Source organism: Branchiostoma floridae, chromosome 5, assembly GCF_000003815.2.
Source record: "Branchiostoma floridae strain S238N-H82 chromosome 5, Bfl_VNyyK, whole genome shotgun sequence".
NCBI classification, from domain to species: Eukaryota; Metazoa; Chordata; class Leptocardii; order Amphioxiformes; family Branchiostomatidae; genus Branchiostoma; species Branchiostoma floridae.
The window spans coordinates 24,363,992-24,380,124 of NC_049983.1; the positions used below are offsets into that span (position 1 = coordinate 24,363,992).

At 44.4% G+C, this 16,133-nt stretch overlaps 1 protein-coding gene across 1 annotated transcript in view; it reads left to right on the forward strand.

Moving 5' to 3' along the window:
• The first annotated feature begins 1,135 nt into the window (after window positions 1–1,135).
• Window positions 1,136–16,133, forward strand: part of LOC118415589 — a 23,490-nt gene continuing 8,492 nt past the window's right edge. The window contains exons 1-2 of the mRNA XM_035820285.1: window positions 1,136–1,251; window positions 1,835–1,958. Coding sequence (XP_035676178.1) covers window positions 1,857–1,958 — 102 coding nt within the window. The 5' untranslated portion in view covers window positions 1,136–1,251; window positions 1,835–1,856. The remainder of the gene's footprint in view (window positions 1,252–1,834; window positions 1,959–16,133) is intronic.

A 16,133-nucleotide genomic window follows, 5' to 3' on the forward strand; every position in this document is an offset into this window, starting at 1 on the left:
TTTGATTGTTTTCTGTGTTTGTGTGTGTCTGCTAAGGACATATTGAAGTATATTATTACATTTTACATGTAGACATTGAGATGTGATGGAGTTATGGAAACTGACTAACGAAAACAGAAGAATGTTAGATATTGCTTAAAATGTTAATGTGCTAATATTGCATTAGTAGGTTTACAGAATGCAGGTATTCAGGAGAAAACATGTTGGTTAGATTGTCTCTATTGTCAAAGTTTCTTGATGAAATGTTTACAACAAAATGTAAATCATTACTACTATGTCTGCCTTTTGGGACAATAAAATTTGTGCACTTAAACATTTTCTGTCTGTTATCTTCTAAGTGTATAAATCAGTTTCTGAAGCTAACGCATTTGCCAATTGGGCTGTAATGTTAACTTACCGGTACAAAGAATTTGGGTTAATGGCATCATAGAGTTGAACTGAACAGTTGACAAGTCCTCAGAATAGCATGTCAAGTTTTTACAATGTGGATTTCAGAGTCCATTTTGAAAGAGGTCTACAAATGCCGAAACATTACATTGAAAGATGAACTAAGAAATTGTTTCTTGTTACATTAAATGTACCTAAGCTGCAGAGTCCGCTACACAGAAGAGAAGTCGAGTGTCATCATCTTAACATCATTCAGAAGCATGACTGGCTTCTCTGCCAAGCATAATATAATAGTGCCGACTAGCGGAGTATGCCGAGACTGCATTAGTACAAATCGATTGACATTTCGCCATATCTAATACGATCTAGCACGTAAACACTGTTACATGTAATTTCGCTGTAACGCCCCTTGTCTCTATAACATAAGTCCTAGAGGTTCTGAGAACATTGTAGTCCCGTCCATATGATATTCTTCAATTGCCGCTGGCCAGCGGGCATAACAAAATTATACCAAATAGCCCGACAACGCCTGAAACACGTCAAAAACATTACTCTCCTTCAGAGAGAGCACAAGTAAACCAAGCAGAAATGTAACGTGCAGCTATATACGGCGCCGGCTAGCTCCCCTGGCATATTATTCAGCATACTGGGCAAACCTGTACAGCTTTTTTTCCAGCTGGTAATCAAGTCTGGAAGAGGTACAACACTAACACTGGACTTTGGTCGTTAAACTAACCAAGAGGTCGTTTAACCAACGAATGACATGGTGCACGACCCCGTACACCAGCTGGGGTAAGCTGACCTTTGCAATGGGTTCAAAAGTCACTTTTCGTCGCACACCTGTTGGACGTATTGAGGCACTTGGTAAGTTGGTTGTCTATTAGATCGTCTTTGGAGGAGTTAGTCCAAGTCGAAATGTCGGTGAATTTTTATGTTAACTTAAGATGATGGTTATAATACGTTATATGTAAGTGCCCCCCTCCCTCATTTCAGCAATCTGAAATAGAGCATTTCAGTACATGGTGGGTCAAACGTAGCATGTCGGATTTGCTGCGGACGTGTGAATACAACATAATAGAACCCAATGGAATTTTGAATGGGTCTTGATACTTTGTATGCTATATTTTCAGTGGTCAAGGCCAATTTTTTGCATGCAGATGTAATTTACCTTATAGTGTTAAGAAAAAAGAAATTACCAGTTATTATATTCGGCTGCCATTTGTATTTGTTTATCAATACAAACGTTAGAAACAGTATAAACATTTGAAGCAAAGAAAACCAACCTGTTTAGAAATAGCCAACACCAGTATCAGAGTAGAATATTGTTCATAACTGTCCATTGCCACTTGTATAACTCGAGACCGGAAGCATATCTACTATGTTTACATATCACGCACTTGCAATCAGCCCTCGGGCACGAACTTGTAAATAAACTTCTATTATTTAGTCCCAGGTTGTTTTAGCCAGCCATGTCGGAGTTTGACACCGTGACGCCGACAGAGTTCTCCCCGGGCGTGCCTGACTGGAGCACCGTGCACAGGCTGCTGGGAGAGCTGGGCGAGCCGCCACAGGTAGGCAGGGGGCGTTAGTCTGGTAATGTCCTTGTCAAATTTGGGTCGTTAGTCTGGTGACCTTCTTCTCCTTCTTCTTCTTGGGTTACCCCCAAATAGTCCAGCAAGGTAATCTCCAAGCAGATCCTACGGTGCCATAAGATAGTATCAAAGCTGGCCAGGGAGTATAGCCGGCTAAGGAAGTCAAACGGGCACTATACATTACGCACCGTGGATCTGGTTAGAGATTAACGCATGGGGCAACGTAGGGGGGTGGTGTGTGTGTGTTGCGGGCACCCATTGTTACTGGGTCCCGGGTGTATTTTAGAACAGCTCGTGAACTGGCCTACAGGGCCTCTTTCTTCGTACTCGAGTCACCTTCTCGAACACAAAACCCCATTAATATCACGTCCCTTCCGAAAGACGGTTGCAGTCCTAACCGAAATACGTCCTGACCTAGGAGCCGGTGTCGCCCATTCAGCAACTGATTGAAACCGGGCTGTGAACCGGTCACCTGTACCGTGGGCCGACTCGTTTTCGAACAATGTCCAATAACCGCTCGATCGGTTTGTAAAGCCCTTATAGACACAAAACAAAACAAAGCAAAGTACATTCTCTGTTACAAAGTATAGTATATTTTCTGATTGAAAAATATTTTCTAATGCAGTGTAAAATATATTCTTTGGTACAAAGCAAAAGATATCTTATACAGAAGTTACATGTACTCTTTGATACAAAGCCAATGTATTTCCTGATACAAGTTGAATTATATTCTTTGATAGAAAGAAAGGAATATTCTCTGATGCAGAGCAAAATATACTCTGTGATACAAAGTAAAGTATGGTCATCACACGAGGATAATTTATGTATTCCGATACGGATTAAATGCCTAATATATTGTCTCTTAAAAAGAAAATTTTCCAATTCAAAATAAAGTTTGTTCCCCAATACACTCGTGATATATAACATCATCATCATCATGCATCCGAAAAAAACATACATGTACATAAAACATGTAGATTGCATAATCTAGCATCAGTTTGTGCCTGCTTTTTCTCTTATCTCCTCGTTTTGTCGTTGGAGTTGGAGCAACAGCTCCGAAATCCACTTCGTTGTAGTCCAGTCCAGTTCGTCACAGAAGGTCGAATCAATCACAAACTCCTGGTTCCACTTGCTGCTAGGAAAGACTCTTTTCTCCCCGGAGAGCTCACAGTGGTTGTTTACTTCCAGGTTCAGAGTCTTGAAATAAGCCACCTCGTTCCAAAAGTCGGCTCCTTCCTTCGCGGCGCGTTCCCAAAAGGTGCGGTTGAAGTGTTCGTACATTAGATAATCCATGGGACTTATTTTCCTGTGGGTTTCCTTCTGTTTGTCTGTAAGTAGGACTGACTTTAGGGGATTGTTCAAACTGTGAACTCTCCTGGTGGTGTGCAGTATATCGTACATGGTCCAGCAAAACGTCCTTCTCAGAAGCACCAGAGATTCCTCCCAGTACTCTGTGATGAGAACAATCGAGTACCAGCTTCCAACGGTCCTGTACGTACAAAACAACATGTGGACGATCAGAGACGGCATGCTTTACTTCCTTGCAGCCTTAAAACTTCCTCTACTTTTCTGCGATGTTTTCAATCAACAGGATTGTTAAAAACTGTACTGAGCATGTGTTGCAACGTCGCTTTGTGGATATTAGAAAGTGCAGAACACAAAGAGAGAGGGGATAGAGAAACACAGAAACAGAGAGAGAAACATAAACACAGAGAAAGGGTAATAAGCGTCACACAATCACACGCAGAAACACAGAACTATTAGAGATAGTGAAAGAAAGAGAGAGACAGAGAGACAGAGACAGAGAGAGGGAGAGACGACAAGCAGAGATGCACATAGTCCCAAGGCTTAAGTTAATAGATCAAGACAACCTACCTGACAGTCTCATCTATCTCGCTTTTATTCCTGCTCCCGAACAGCTTTCTTGGAAAGCCCAAGGTGTAGGCCTGAAAGTTCTTCTGGAGAGAGACTGGCTTCCCCAGCTTGCCCATGCCGCTCCTGCCCGGGTTGTAGTTCACCTTGCCGTCCAGGTACTTCCCTAGCGGGTTCACCTTGTCACGATTGGGCTGATTCTCGTAGAAGAACATGGACCTGAAGTGTTCCAGTGGGTGCCGCACGATGCCGATGTACCTGGTACCCGGTGCCATGAGGCGGTCCATGGCGGTCTTGTTCATGATGGCGTGGTTGATGATAAGGGTGTAGTTTCTGAGCGCTTCCTCACAAACAGACTTGTCTAGGTTTGGGCTGAAAAGGGACAAGTGAATCAGTTAATTTTCTCTCTTTTTTTTACATTACCATGTTTTTTCCTAATTTAATTTGATTTCTTTTATTTATCACTGACAGAGGGAGGAAAAGCGGAATGTAAATTTGTATCATGTTTGTTTCTACGGTTTGCGCGCGCGCGCGCGAGTGTGCGTGTGTGTATCTGTGTGTGTGTGTGTGTGTGTGTGTGTGTGTGTGTGTGTGTGTGTGTGAGTGTGTGAGTGTGTGTGTGTGTGTGTGTGTGTGTGTATGTATGTGTGTGTGTGTGTGTGAAAATGAGAGAGAGATAGATGGAGAAAGATAGATAGATAGTGTGATAGAGAGAGGGGTCGGTACAGCGTTAATTCAAGTTTTGGGAGTAGGGAGTACTAGTAGATTATAAGCTTTTTTCTACATTGTATTTTAGCAACAAAAATGAACTTCCATGCTATATTCACTTGGCTTGTGGCTGTAAAAGTCTCTGTACCTTTGGTAGGACAGCCGTCTGTGCCTGTCACGACTCGGGTAACAGATGGTCATGTTGTGGTTCCGGCCGAACCTGGCCAGCACCAGAAACGTGGAGCCAGAACCGGTCTTATGCACCTGGATAGGGACAAAATGTCAACAATCAGTTATCACCTTTACATTACTCTTCAAGCAGAGGTTAGGCTCCGGATGTTTTTTAAATCGTTTTTTAGTCGGTTTTACTGGGCTTTCTATTTCGTATTGTATCTTACATTGTTAGGTTTTCGCAATACAAGATATCATACGAAATAGAAAGCCCGATAAAAACGACTAAAAAACGTTAAAAAAACAGCCGGGGCCTAACCTCTGCTTGGAGAGTACTTAACTGTTCAAATGGTGCGTGGGATTTGCGAAGGTGAAAGTAAAGCAAACCCATTTTTTGGGTAGCAAAAAATGTTCTTGAGAATGAAGCATATAGACACACACTTCTGTCAGACTTACCTGGGGCATGATCATTTAAATGCTGTTTTTAACGAATTTGCTCAGTGTAATGCCATTGACAACTTGGCACTGATAATGAACTGTAAGTGCTCCTGCTTCCATAACACATGAAGTTAGTTCCTTTAGAAAAAATATGATTTACCAATAGTAAAGCCACAGTAATAGATACGGTAAAATCTGTACTGGCTCGTGTACATCGAATGAAGCATTAAACAGCTAGGGTTCCCAAACCTATAACACTTACTCTCGGCATCAATAGCTGTCTACCACTCAAAAATCATAGCCGCAGCATGTCCAGAACCCAAGACATCAAACCAGGAAGTTCCGCTGCAGTACCGTAACAGGCCGCAAGGTAGCCGAAAGTCTAATCGTTTTCAGGTCTCAACAAGACCTGCCCACATGCCGAATATCAATACAATCCACCCAGGTGTTCTCGAGGTATGCTGGTATTATACAGACATACAAACATACAAACGCTTAACAAAACATAACCTTCTTGGCGATGGTAATTACCTAGCATTCATCATTGTTCGTTAATCAAGCCTTTCGGATAGTCCTTGACCGTATAATTCTACATGTCCTGATCAGTCTTCGTGAAAGGTCTTCGTGTTTAATGATCCAAAAATTGTTTGTCAACCTTGAGTGACCCAGAATTTGGTTCGCATGAACGCACACGCATGTACACAAATGTGCACACCTGGCCGCGTGGAAAAGTTCAAAGATCCAGAATTTGTTTGTCAACCTTTAAGAATACAACCTGCCGTACGTGCAACTGCGTAGTGTCTACGTGCCAAAACGTGGGCAATCTTTTGGGATGTAAGCACGTACAACTTTAAGTTGTAAGCACGTACAACTCAATTACCACTTGCGCAACGAATGATGCACGCAACCGGCTCACGGCCGGGTGTGGCTTGCAGACCACATACGGGTCACACCTGCGTATATATCTATGTCCGCATGAGGCGCGCATGGGAGTATTTGCCTCCACCAGGCTCCACAGGTCGTTGTAAAAATGATAGAAATTGGACAAACGTAAACGGGTAACATGTCAGACGAGATAGCTGTGTCGCTAACCATACTTCTCGGTCAGCTAACTCATCTGGCAGGTTATGTATCTATATTCGTACAATTTGTACTATTTTTCTCGCGTCCTGTGGAGCCTGGTAGAGACTAATAGCTTCATACGCAACTCAAACGGACTTGAATATGTACGCATGTGTGACCCCACCTTTACGTATTACATCTTGCGTAACCGTACGAGTGATGTGTGTTGAGGCCTGCTACCTCCCTGCTTTTTTTTCAGAAAAAACGTGAAGGATGTGACGTCCCACAAAAACGTACGGACACATTAAAGAGCAAGTACGGTGGGTTGTGCCCCAGGCTTTAGTAACCCATAATTCGGTACGCTTGAACGCACACACATGCACACACGTGTGCACCGTCCTAGCCGCGAGGAAAAGTTGTTTGTGTCAACCATTTATATGGGTCATAGATCATAGACTGCTATGGCACATAGCTGGTTCCATTTTAGGCCTGGACCCCCGTTTTACGTCTCTTCCGAAAGTTGAAAACAATCCCTAATACCCCCTTTCCACTAGGGTGGCCCGCTCACCGCGCTCTGTCTGCGACCTAAAATTTGACATATCGCTCAACTAATTGTATATAGATAAACGTATCTTTTTACACTTTGTGTGTTTTGTTGTCCTTTCGGTCACGCTTTGAATTTTACAGTTTGTATGATATGTTCAGCGTTGGAGTGAATATACACATATCCTATTTAGGCCTATTTAGGTCGCAGTGAGAGCGCAGCGCGATCGCTGTCAAGTGGAAAGGGGGCCTTACAACATGTCCGAGTCCAGCCGACCCTGGCATGGACCTCAAGCCCACATATCCAAGTATAACGTCTTGTATTTGCTGGACTTACGAAAGGCTTTTCTCTGTGTTTTGAACTTAAAGCAGTCGTGTTTACGTACTCTAGTGTGTGACCTTTACCTTGATGAAGACGAAGTTGGTGACCGGACGATCGCAGCTGGCCTGGCTCGGGCGGCGCCCTGTAGTCACTGTAACCTTGCCCTCACCCCAACTGTTAAGAACCAACAACCTTAAGTGCGTCAAAGTTTAACCTTACATCATTCAATACCAGTACTGTAGTATTCAATATCGGCACGATGTAGCGGTCTCCAAGCAGACATTTGGAGGGAAAGTCGACGGGAAGACTTCCTGCCTGTTGGTCTGAAATGTTGGGTGGTTCCGTAGAAAATTTAGTACCTGTTAGCTCAGTGACCTTACCTGTTATCACCATGAGAATCACCATACGGTTGCTCCTCTGTAAACCTCGCGTTCTCCCAACTCCACAGCATGCCGACATACAACGCTCCAACCAGGCAGCTCAGGTATAGTGCCATGGACTTTAACTGCGCCATTTTGTGTTCATGTTTGACTGTCTAATGACAGGCGCGGCAAAAACAACCGAATGAGTCATGCTGGGTCTTAAACATAATTTGCCAAACCGGAAAAACTGCTCACACAAAGACCGTCTCAATGGTTAAGGCCGATAAAATCAAGGCGTAATAATGAGCCCACAGCTTTTCTAGTCACGAAGGCAAAAACACTGATTATAGGGAAGAACGATCTACAAGGGGTATGGGAGATCTACAACATGTAAATAGGGAAGTGGATTCAAAATAACAAACACGCACGCACACAATGGGCACACATGTGCGCGCGCGCGCACACATACATACAAGCTCGCAAACACGCGCGCACACACGCACGAACGCACACACACATTCACGCACGCACGCACGCACATACACAGTGGAACAATCTTATATCTACATACAGACACACAGACACACACGCACCAACAGACACTATCTTGTAGCAAAACAAAGTATTTGGTTATATAGTTGATTAATAGGAAAGTTTGACTATCTGCATTATAAACTTACTTTCATCTGGTACATTACCAAGGAAACTGTTTTTTCTTAAAATCGTTTTGTTTGCTATCTATATCCATTGATATAGAATAAATTTTCTTATTCAAAGTAAAGCATATTCTTTTAAACAAAGTAAAATATATTCTGTAAAGGATGAAGGGAAAGTATAATTTTGATACAAAACTATTTTGAACCAAATTTTGTTTTATTTGATACGATATGTATTAGATAATGAATTTTCTTATACAAAAAAATGCATATTTTTGACATGCGCTAAATATGTTTTCTGATACGAAGTAAAGCATGTTCTCCGATACAATTTGTGTTTTCTTTGATACAAAGTAAAAGATATGTTCTCTTGTACAAAGCATAATAAACTCTGCAGTATAAATTGTATTCTTTAAGGCAAAGTAAATGCTGTATTCTCTGATACAAAGGAAACGAAACAATGTTATATATACTCCCAATGACAAAGTTTATCTTCTTGTTTACTATTAATTTGCCATTGCTACCTGTGCATTTCTGAGATGCATGGAACATGTACATATTTGCACTTTTGTGATTATCTTGCGCTAATGTGTAATTTGGGCTTGCTTTCTTCTGATCTCTTCGTTTTGTCTTTCGACTTGGAGCAACAGCGCCGAACCCCACGCAGAAGTGTCCCAGTTCAATTCTTCACAGAAGGTCGAATCGACTACAAATTCCTGATTCCACTTGCTGCTAGGAAAGACTCTTTTCCTTTCGAAGACCTCACAGTGGTGGTTTACTTCCAGGTTCAGAGTCTTGAAATACGCCACCTCGTCCCAGAAGTCGGGCCCTTCCTTCGCGGCGCGTTCCCAAAATGTGCGATTGAAGTGTTCGTACATTAGATAATCCATGGGACTTATTTTCTTGTGAGTTTCTTTCTGTTCGTCTGTGAGTGGGACTGACTTTAGGGGATTGTCTAAACTGTGGATTCTTTCCGTGGTGTGCAGTATGTCGTACATGGCCCAGCAAAACGTCCTTCTCAGCAGCACCAGGGATTCCTCCCAGTACTCTGTGATGAGAACAATGGAGTACCAGCCTCCAACGGTCCTGTACAAAATAACGACAACGCATTTGGATATGGTAAAGATACCCATACAGGTTTAGGATGGTTCTATTCGTATGGACCTAAACGGTATGGATGCGTATATCAGAAATTCTACACGCACACACACGCACATAAACACAAAGCATTTGGATATGGTAAAGGAACCCATACAGCTTTAGGATGGTTCTATTTGTATGGACCTAGACGGTATGGATGTGTACATCAGAAATTCTACATGCACACACACGCACATAAACACAAACACATTTACAAACTTATAAGTACACACACACATTCATGCATACACACAAATCCACTCACGCAAGCGGGCATAAAATTATAATATATGTGAAACAGATAGAAGCGTCTACCGAAAGACACTCAGAAAAGTCAAAAGCAGAAGTGTTGAGCATCTAAAACTCTGCACAAGAACAGTCCGTTTTTTCAGTATAAAACTCTTTCCTACCTGAGAGTTTCTTCTATCTGACTTCTATTTCTGCTCTCAAACAGCTTTCTTGGAAAGCCCAAGGTGTAAGCTTGGAAGTTCCCCTGGTGAGAAAAGGGCTTCTTCTTAAGGTCTCTCTTTCGCGGTTTGTAGTTCACGTTTCTATCCAGGTACTTCCCTAGCGGGTTTCCTTTATTGACGTTCTGCCGCTGGTAGAAGTACATGGACCTGAAGTGTTCCAGCGGGTGCCGCACGATGCCGATGTACCTGGTTCCGGGTGCCATGAGGCGGTCCATGGCGGTCTTGTTCATGATGGCGTGGTTGATAATGAGGGTGTAGTTTCTCAGTGCAGGTGTACACGCAGATCTGTCCAGACTTGGGCTGGAAAGTGTGACGAGATCTGCGTTATCTACAGGACTTAACCGAAACATTTAAACATGGCAAAAACGAAGGTATACGAATTATTTGTACACACACACAGGTACACACATCGCCATTAGCACATAAACACATATGACGAGAGAGAGAGAGAGAGAAATAGATAGATGGATAGAACAGATGGATAAAAAATAGATAGATAAATGGATAGAATGATTGATTGATTGATAGATATATGGATATATAAATACATAAATGGATACTAGTAGATAGATAGATAGATAGATGGATGGATGGATAGATTAATGAATGGATAGATAGACAGGTAAAATAGATTTTTAGACAAATAGGTATAGAATATGCATATATATATATATATATATATATATACATACTTGCGGTACGACAGTCGCATGTGCGCATTGTGACTCGGGTAACAGATGGTCATGTTGTAATTCCGACCGAACCGGGCCAGCACCAGAAACGTCGAGCCAGAACCGGTCTTATGCACCTGGATGGAGACATTCAATTGTAGCCAGTGCGTAATCAGTTACCTCCTATTTAATATTTATTATAATGATCAGACAAAATGTAACATAGGCAAAGATTACAGGATTTGATTCTCTACAAATCTCTTAACATGCAAATGTCATATGGGAGAGTTGCAGTTGTCAAGATGAAGCTATTGCAGTTATTATACTCGTCTAACAAAATGATATCGTAGCAAGTTATTGTTATGATATTGTAGCGTCCCTAACGCACCGTCGTACACATAGTTTCACTTGTTTGGGCACGCTTTTTGATGTTATTTTGACACGAAAATTGTAAAGTTGTATGAAAGGACATATGGGTATTGTTACAAAGGTCTTATTCAGTCCTACCGAAACGACGTTTTGTTCCAAATATCGTAGACGTATTTAGAAAAGATCTATGTTTATTTTATTTCATTTAAGGAACCTTTTTGAATACGAACTTTTGACACAGAAATGATGCCATATAAACAGCTACCTTGATGAAGACGAAGTTGGTGACCGGACGACCACAGCTGGTCCGACTTGTTGTGCCGTTCGGGGATTCACCGCTGCCCAATGTAGGGCGGTGCCGTGTAGTCACTGTGACCTTGCCCTCACCTGACCTGTCAAATACCATCAACAATCGTTGGCGTAACCTTTAAATATGAAACACTAGCACTCCTCTAACCCATGCCGTCATCCATGCAGAGTTTGTATTTTTGTTCTAAGCAGCATCGAAAAAGATCAATGTGATGAGGATTATGATTTGTATTATTTGTATGAGCCACACATCATCTGCAATGGTGTCAATATTAAGAGTCCTTTTGAATCCGGTTTAAAAAAAAAACAGTTGTATCGATCGATCAGGTCTCAGGTGTTAACATCCATTATAAATACACGATGCATGCATTCTGTACTCTAACTGCTTGCAGAGCACCATGTATGTTTACGTTTGCAGCTGTGTTGTTGCTGCCTATCGCGACTTGAAGGTCCATACTTACAGGTCGCTACCCTTAAGGCCTTTCACCATTAACGCATTAGTTGGCGACTTAAGCACATACATTTACTTACTAATAGACAAACCTAAACGCAGCGAACTCACGGGCCACTGAACTGTCCAAATGCAACAGTTACTAATTTATTATTCTAGGGTATAAACTGGCCAGCTCCAAGCCGGAAGTTAGGAGGAGAAACTCGGGACGTCTTCCTGGCGGTTAGGTCTATAATGTGTGTAAGTAGCAAAGGTCAGTGACCTCACCTTTTGGTGCCATCAGAATCACCGAGTGGTCTCTTCAGGGCAAATCCCGCGTTTTCCCAATTCCATAGCATGGCCACATATAACGTTATAGCCAGGCTGATCAGGTAGAGTACCTTTAACCTTAACGAAGCCATTTTGTACACATTTTGCTGTCTAATGAGCGGAACAAAATCAGGGAGGGGGATCCCGCTGCAGCTGGGTCTGATCAATACGTGCTTTGCAAAACCGGAAAAACTACTTAGTAAACACAAAGACCTTCTGAATGGTCCGCGGGCCGACTAGATTAAACTTTAAGTTCTCGGTCCCATGTTCTTTGATAATGATGTGTTCCTTTTGCCATTTTTTTGTTGTTGAAAATTTGGTGAAACATGAGAAATTTACAGTAGGGTGAATCAGAGGCAATGAAGAACTAAAAGCCGCCACCCACCACCCCACCCTACCCCCAATCACACAAACAAACATATGTTCTTGCCATTGGAACTCCCACATGACCGCTCAACTTCAAACCTCGTGCCTTCCCAGCTCTTCCATGCCCACATACAGATCAGGCTTCAGTCAGGCAGCTCAGATATGGCGCCGTATACATAGTCCTCAGGGTGGCCAACGTAGGTGTGATAGCCTGTAGCCTATTATCTACTTAACGCGCGTGATCACGCGGAAACACGTGTCTGATTAGGCCCCCTTTCCACTAGACGGCGATCGCGATGCGTTCTCACTACGACCTGAATAGGATATGTGTAACCTTTTTTTCATACTGGGTATATAATGCAAAGCACGTATTGATCAGACCCAGCTGCAGCGGGATCCCCCTCCCTGATTTTGTTCCGCTCATTAGACAGCAAAATGTGTACATGGCTGTGTGATGCGTCTAGTGTGTAGGCGTAGCGGTAGTGTGCTTGCCACTTCTCGCTTTCAGCCCTCACCGCTGGCTAGCGGAGCTGCATGCAGCACTGCGAAAAGAGAGCCGAGTGCGTAAGTCTCTCCTGCCAGTACATAGCCTCTCCACAGCAAGTCCCCATTGCAGTGCCTCCTCGTGGCTACAGACGGAAACTGGGCACCGTAAGGCCCCAGGCTAAACTGCAGGGAGCTCGGAGGAGGTCTGGCCCCCAGACGCACGGCATGCATGGCCCACCGGCGTGTGGACACGCCCTGATGCCTGCGAACCAGACCCCCAGCTATGGGCAAATAGCACGGGTAGACGGAGCTCGTCAGCCTTGGATGGCAGTTCGTCTAGGGGAAGGAAAACCCTGATTCAAAAACCTCCGCTGCCTTGCGGCTATACCCAGTCCTGGGAAAGGCTACGGGAGTTAACCCAGAGAGAAAATCCGGAGTGGAGTACGTGAGGCGGTTGGCTGTCAAACTCTGTCATCCTTCCGGCAACTCCTGCAGCCAAACCAACGCCAAGTGTCACGCCTCGCGTTCCCTTGGACCACGTCGGTGAGGTCGAGAGGGGGGTCCTGTTGTGTTTTTGGGCAGCGCAGGTCCTCCATAAACCTGCCCAGGCTAGCGCTCTGGAGAGGCCACTCCAGTCGCCCCCATCACTGGGGGTGAGAAACAAACCGGGAGACAGCAGTTTACGGGTTATAAGTCCTTGCTAAATTGACGTAAAGCGGGACGCCACGGGTTGCCTTCGACAGTGGGTAGGATCTTCGTAATCCTATTGGTCAGTCACCGCCCGCTTTAAGCCGGGCAGCCCCCGGCCAGTTGGGTACTGACCCGTCACGATCTGCCTGCTTCATCGGGTGCTTGGAGCTTAGAGTCTTACTCGACAAGTGGATCGTATGTCGCGCACCAGACAAACAAGAAAGTAAGGAAAAGAGAAGACAAAAGACCCAACCCATTCGCATCGGTAGTTGGAATGTTCGTACCATGCGTACCGGCCTGTCAGATGACTTAACGGTCATAGAGGATATCCGTAAGACTGCAGCGATTGATCGCGAGCTCTACAGACTGAACATAGATATAGTTGCCTTGCAAGAAACACGTCTCCCTGACAGTGGATCCCTTAAGGAGGACTCCTACACCTTCTTCTGGCAAGGGAAAGGTATGGAAGAAACTAGGGAACACGGAGTCGGCTTTGCCGTCAGGAATACCTTGCTGCACATGATAGAACCACCCACAGGGGGCACAGAAAGGATCATTACCCTACGTCTCTCCACGCACGAGGGTCCTGTCAACCTTCTATGTGTTTATGCTCCAACGTTACAGGCTACTTCTGAAGTCAAGGACCAGTTCTATGGGCAACTTGACAGTGCCATTAAGAAAATCCCAGTATCAGAGCACATTTTCATCCTAGGTGACTTTAATGCTAGGGTGGGCACGGACCAAGAGTCATGGCAGACTGTGCTAGGACATCATGGGATTGGAAAAATGAACGAAAATGGACAAAGACTCCTTGAGCTATGCTGCTATCACAATCTCTGTGTAACAAATACCTTCTTCCAGAATAAAGCTATTCACAAAGCATCCTGGCGACACCCCAGGTCGCAACGCTGGCACCAGCTGGACCTTGTCATTACACGACGTACTTCCCTAAACAGTGTGTGCAATACAAGAGCATACCACAGCGCAGACTGTGATACTGACCACTCTCTTATTGCCGCAAGGATAAAGCTAAGACCTAAAAAATTGCACCACATGAAGAAGAAAGGCCAGCCTAAAATTGACGTCAGTAAGACTATGCTACCTGACAGAAACCAGAAATTTCTAGAATGCCTTGAAGGAACTTTGAACAACATCCAACCACAGGATGCAGAGCACAGGTGGGAAACACTGAGCAAAACCATTTACAGTGCAGCAGCCCAGTCGTATGGAAAGAAGGAGCGAAAGAATACAGACTGGTTTGAAGCATACATATCAGAGTTGGAACCTGTCATGGATACAAAACGCAAAGCCCTGGTTTCCTACAAGCAAAATCCCAGCAGTCAAAACTTACAAGCATTAAAAGCTGCCCGACAGGAAGCCCAGCGGGCCTCACGTCGTTGTGCAAACAACTACTGGCTCCTGTTGTCAGAGCGCATCCAGCTTGCTTCAGCAACTGGAGACATCAGGAGGATGTACGAGGGCATCAAACAAGCCACGGGCAAACCAATTAAAAAGAGTGCACCCCTCAAAGCAAAGTCAGGAGAGATCATCACTGACAAAGACAAACAAATGGCACGTTGGGTAGAACATTACCTGGACATTTACTCAACAGAAAACTCAGTCTCACAAGATGCACTTGACAATATTGAAGACTTCTCTGTCCTCGCAGAGCTGGACGCTGACCCTACCATTGAGGAGTTGAGTAAAGCCATTGATTCCATGTCAAATGGGAAAGCGCCTGGTGAAGACAATATCCCAGCTGAGATCATAAAGAGTGGGAAATCTGTCTTGCTGGAACCACTACATGAGCTACTACGTCTATGCTGGAAAGAGGGCAAAGTACCTCAGTCAATGCGAAACTCCAAGATAGTCACTCTGTATAAGAATAAGGGAGACCGTACGGATTGCAACAGCTATAGAGGCATCTCTCTGCTAAGCATTGTGGGAAAAGTCTTTGCCAAAGTGGTCCTTACCAGGCTCCAGGTTCTGGCAGACCGGGTCTACCCGGAATCCCAGTGCGGCTTCCGAGCCGAGAGGTCCACAACTGACATGATATTCTCCGTACGTCAGCTTCAGGAGAAGTGCCGCGAACAGCAGAGGCCACTATACATCGCCTTTATCGACTTGACGAAGGCGTTCGACCTTGTTAGCAGAAGAGGTTTATTCCAACTGCTGAGGAAGATTGGTTGTCCCCCACAGCTGCTAGACATCATCATCTCCTTCCATGAGGACATGAAGGGTGTGGTCAGTTTCGACGGGGAAACCTCTGAGCCCTTTGCAATTCGGTCAGGTGTGAAACAAGGGTGTGTGCTGGCCCCGACCCTGTTCGGGATTTTCTTTTCTCTGCTGTTGAAGTCTGCCTTCGGTCACTCAACTCAAGGTGTCCACCTACACACCCGCAGTGATGGGAAGCTGTTCAACCTGGCCCGACTGAGAGCCAAGACAAAGGTCCGCTCAGTACTGATCAGGGACATGTTGTTTGCCGACGATGCAGCACTGGTCGCACATGTTGAAGATGAGCTGCAACAGTTGCTCAACCAGTTTGCCCATGCGTGCAGTGAATTTGCGCTGACCATCAGCATAAAGAAAACAGTAGTCATGGGCCAGGATGTTCCACAGCCACCCGTCGTCACCATAGGCTCGGAAGTGCTTGAAGTGACAGATCACTTCACGTATCTTGGATCGACGGTTACTAGCAACCTGTCTTTAGACAAGGAAATTGACAGACGGATAGCTAGGGCGGCAGGCGTGATGACCAA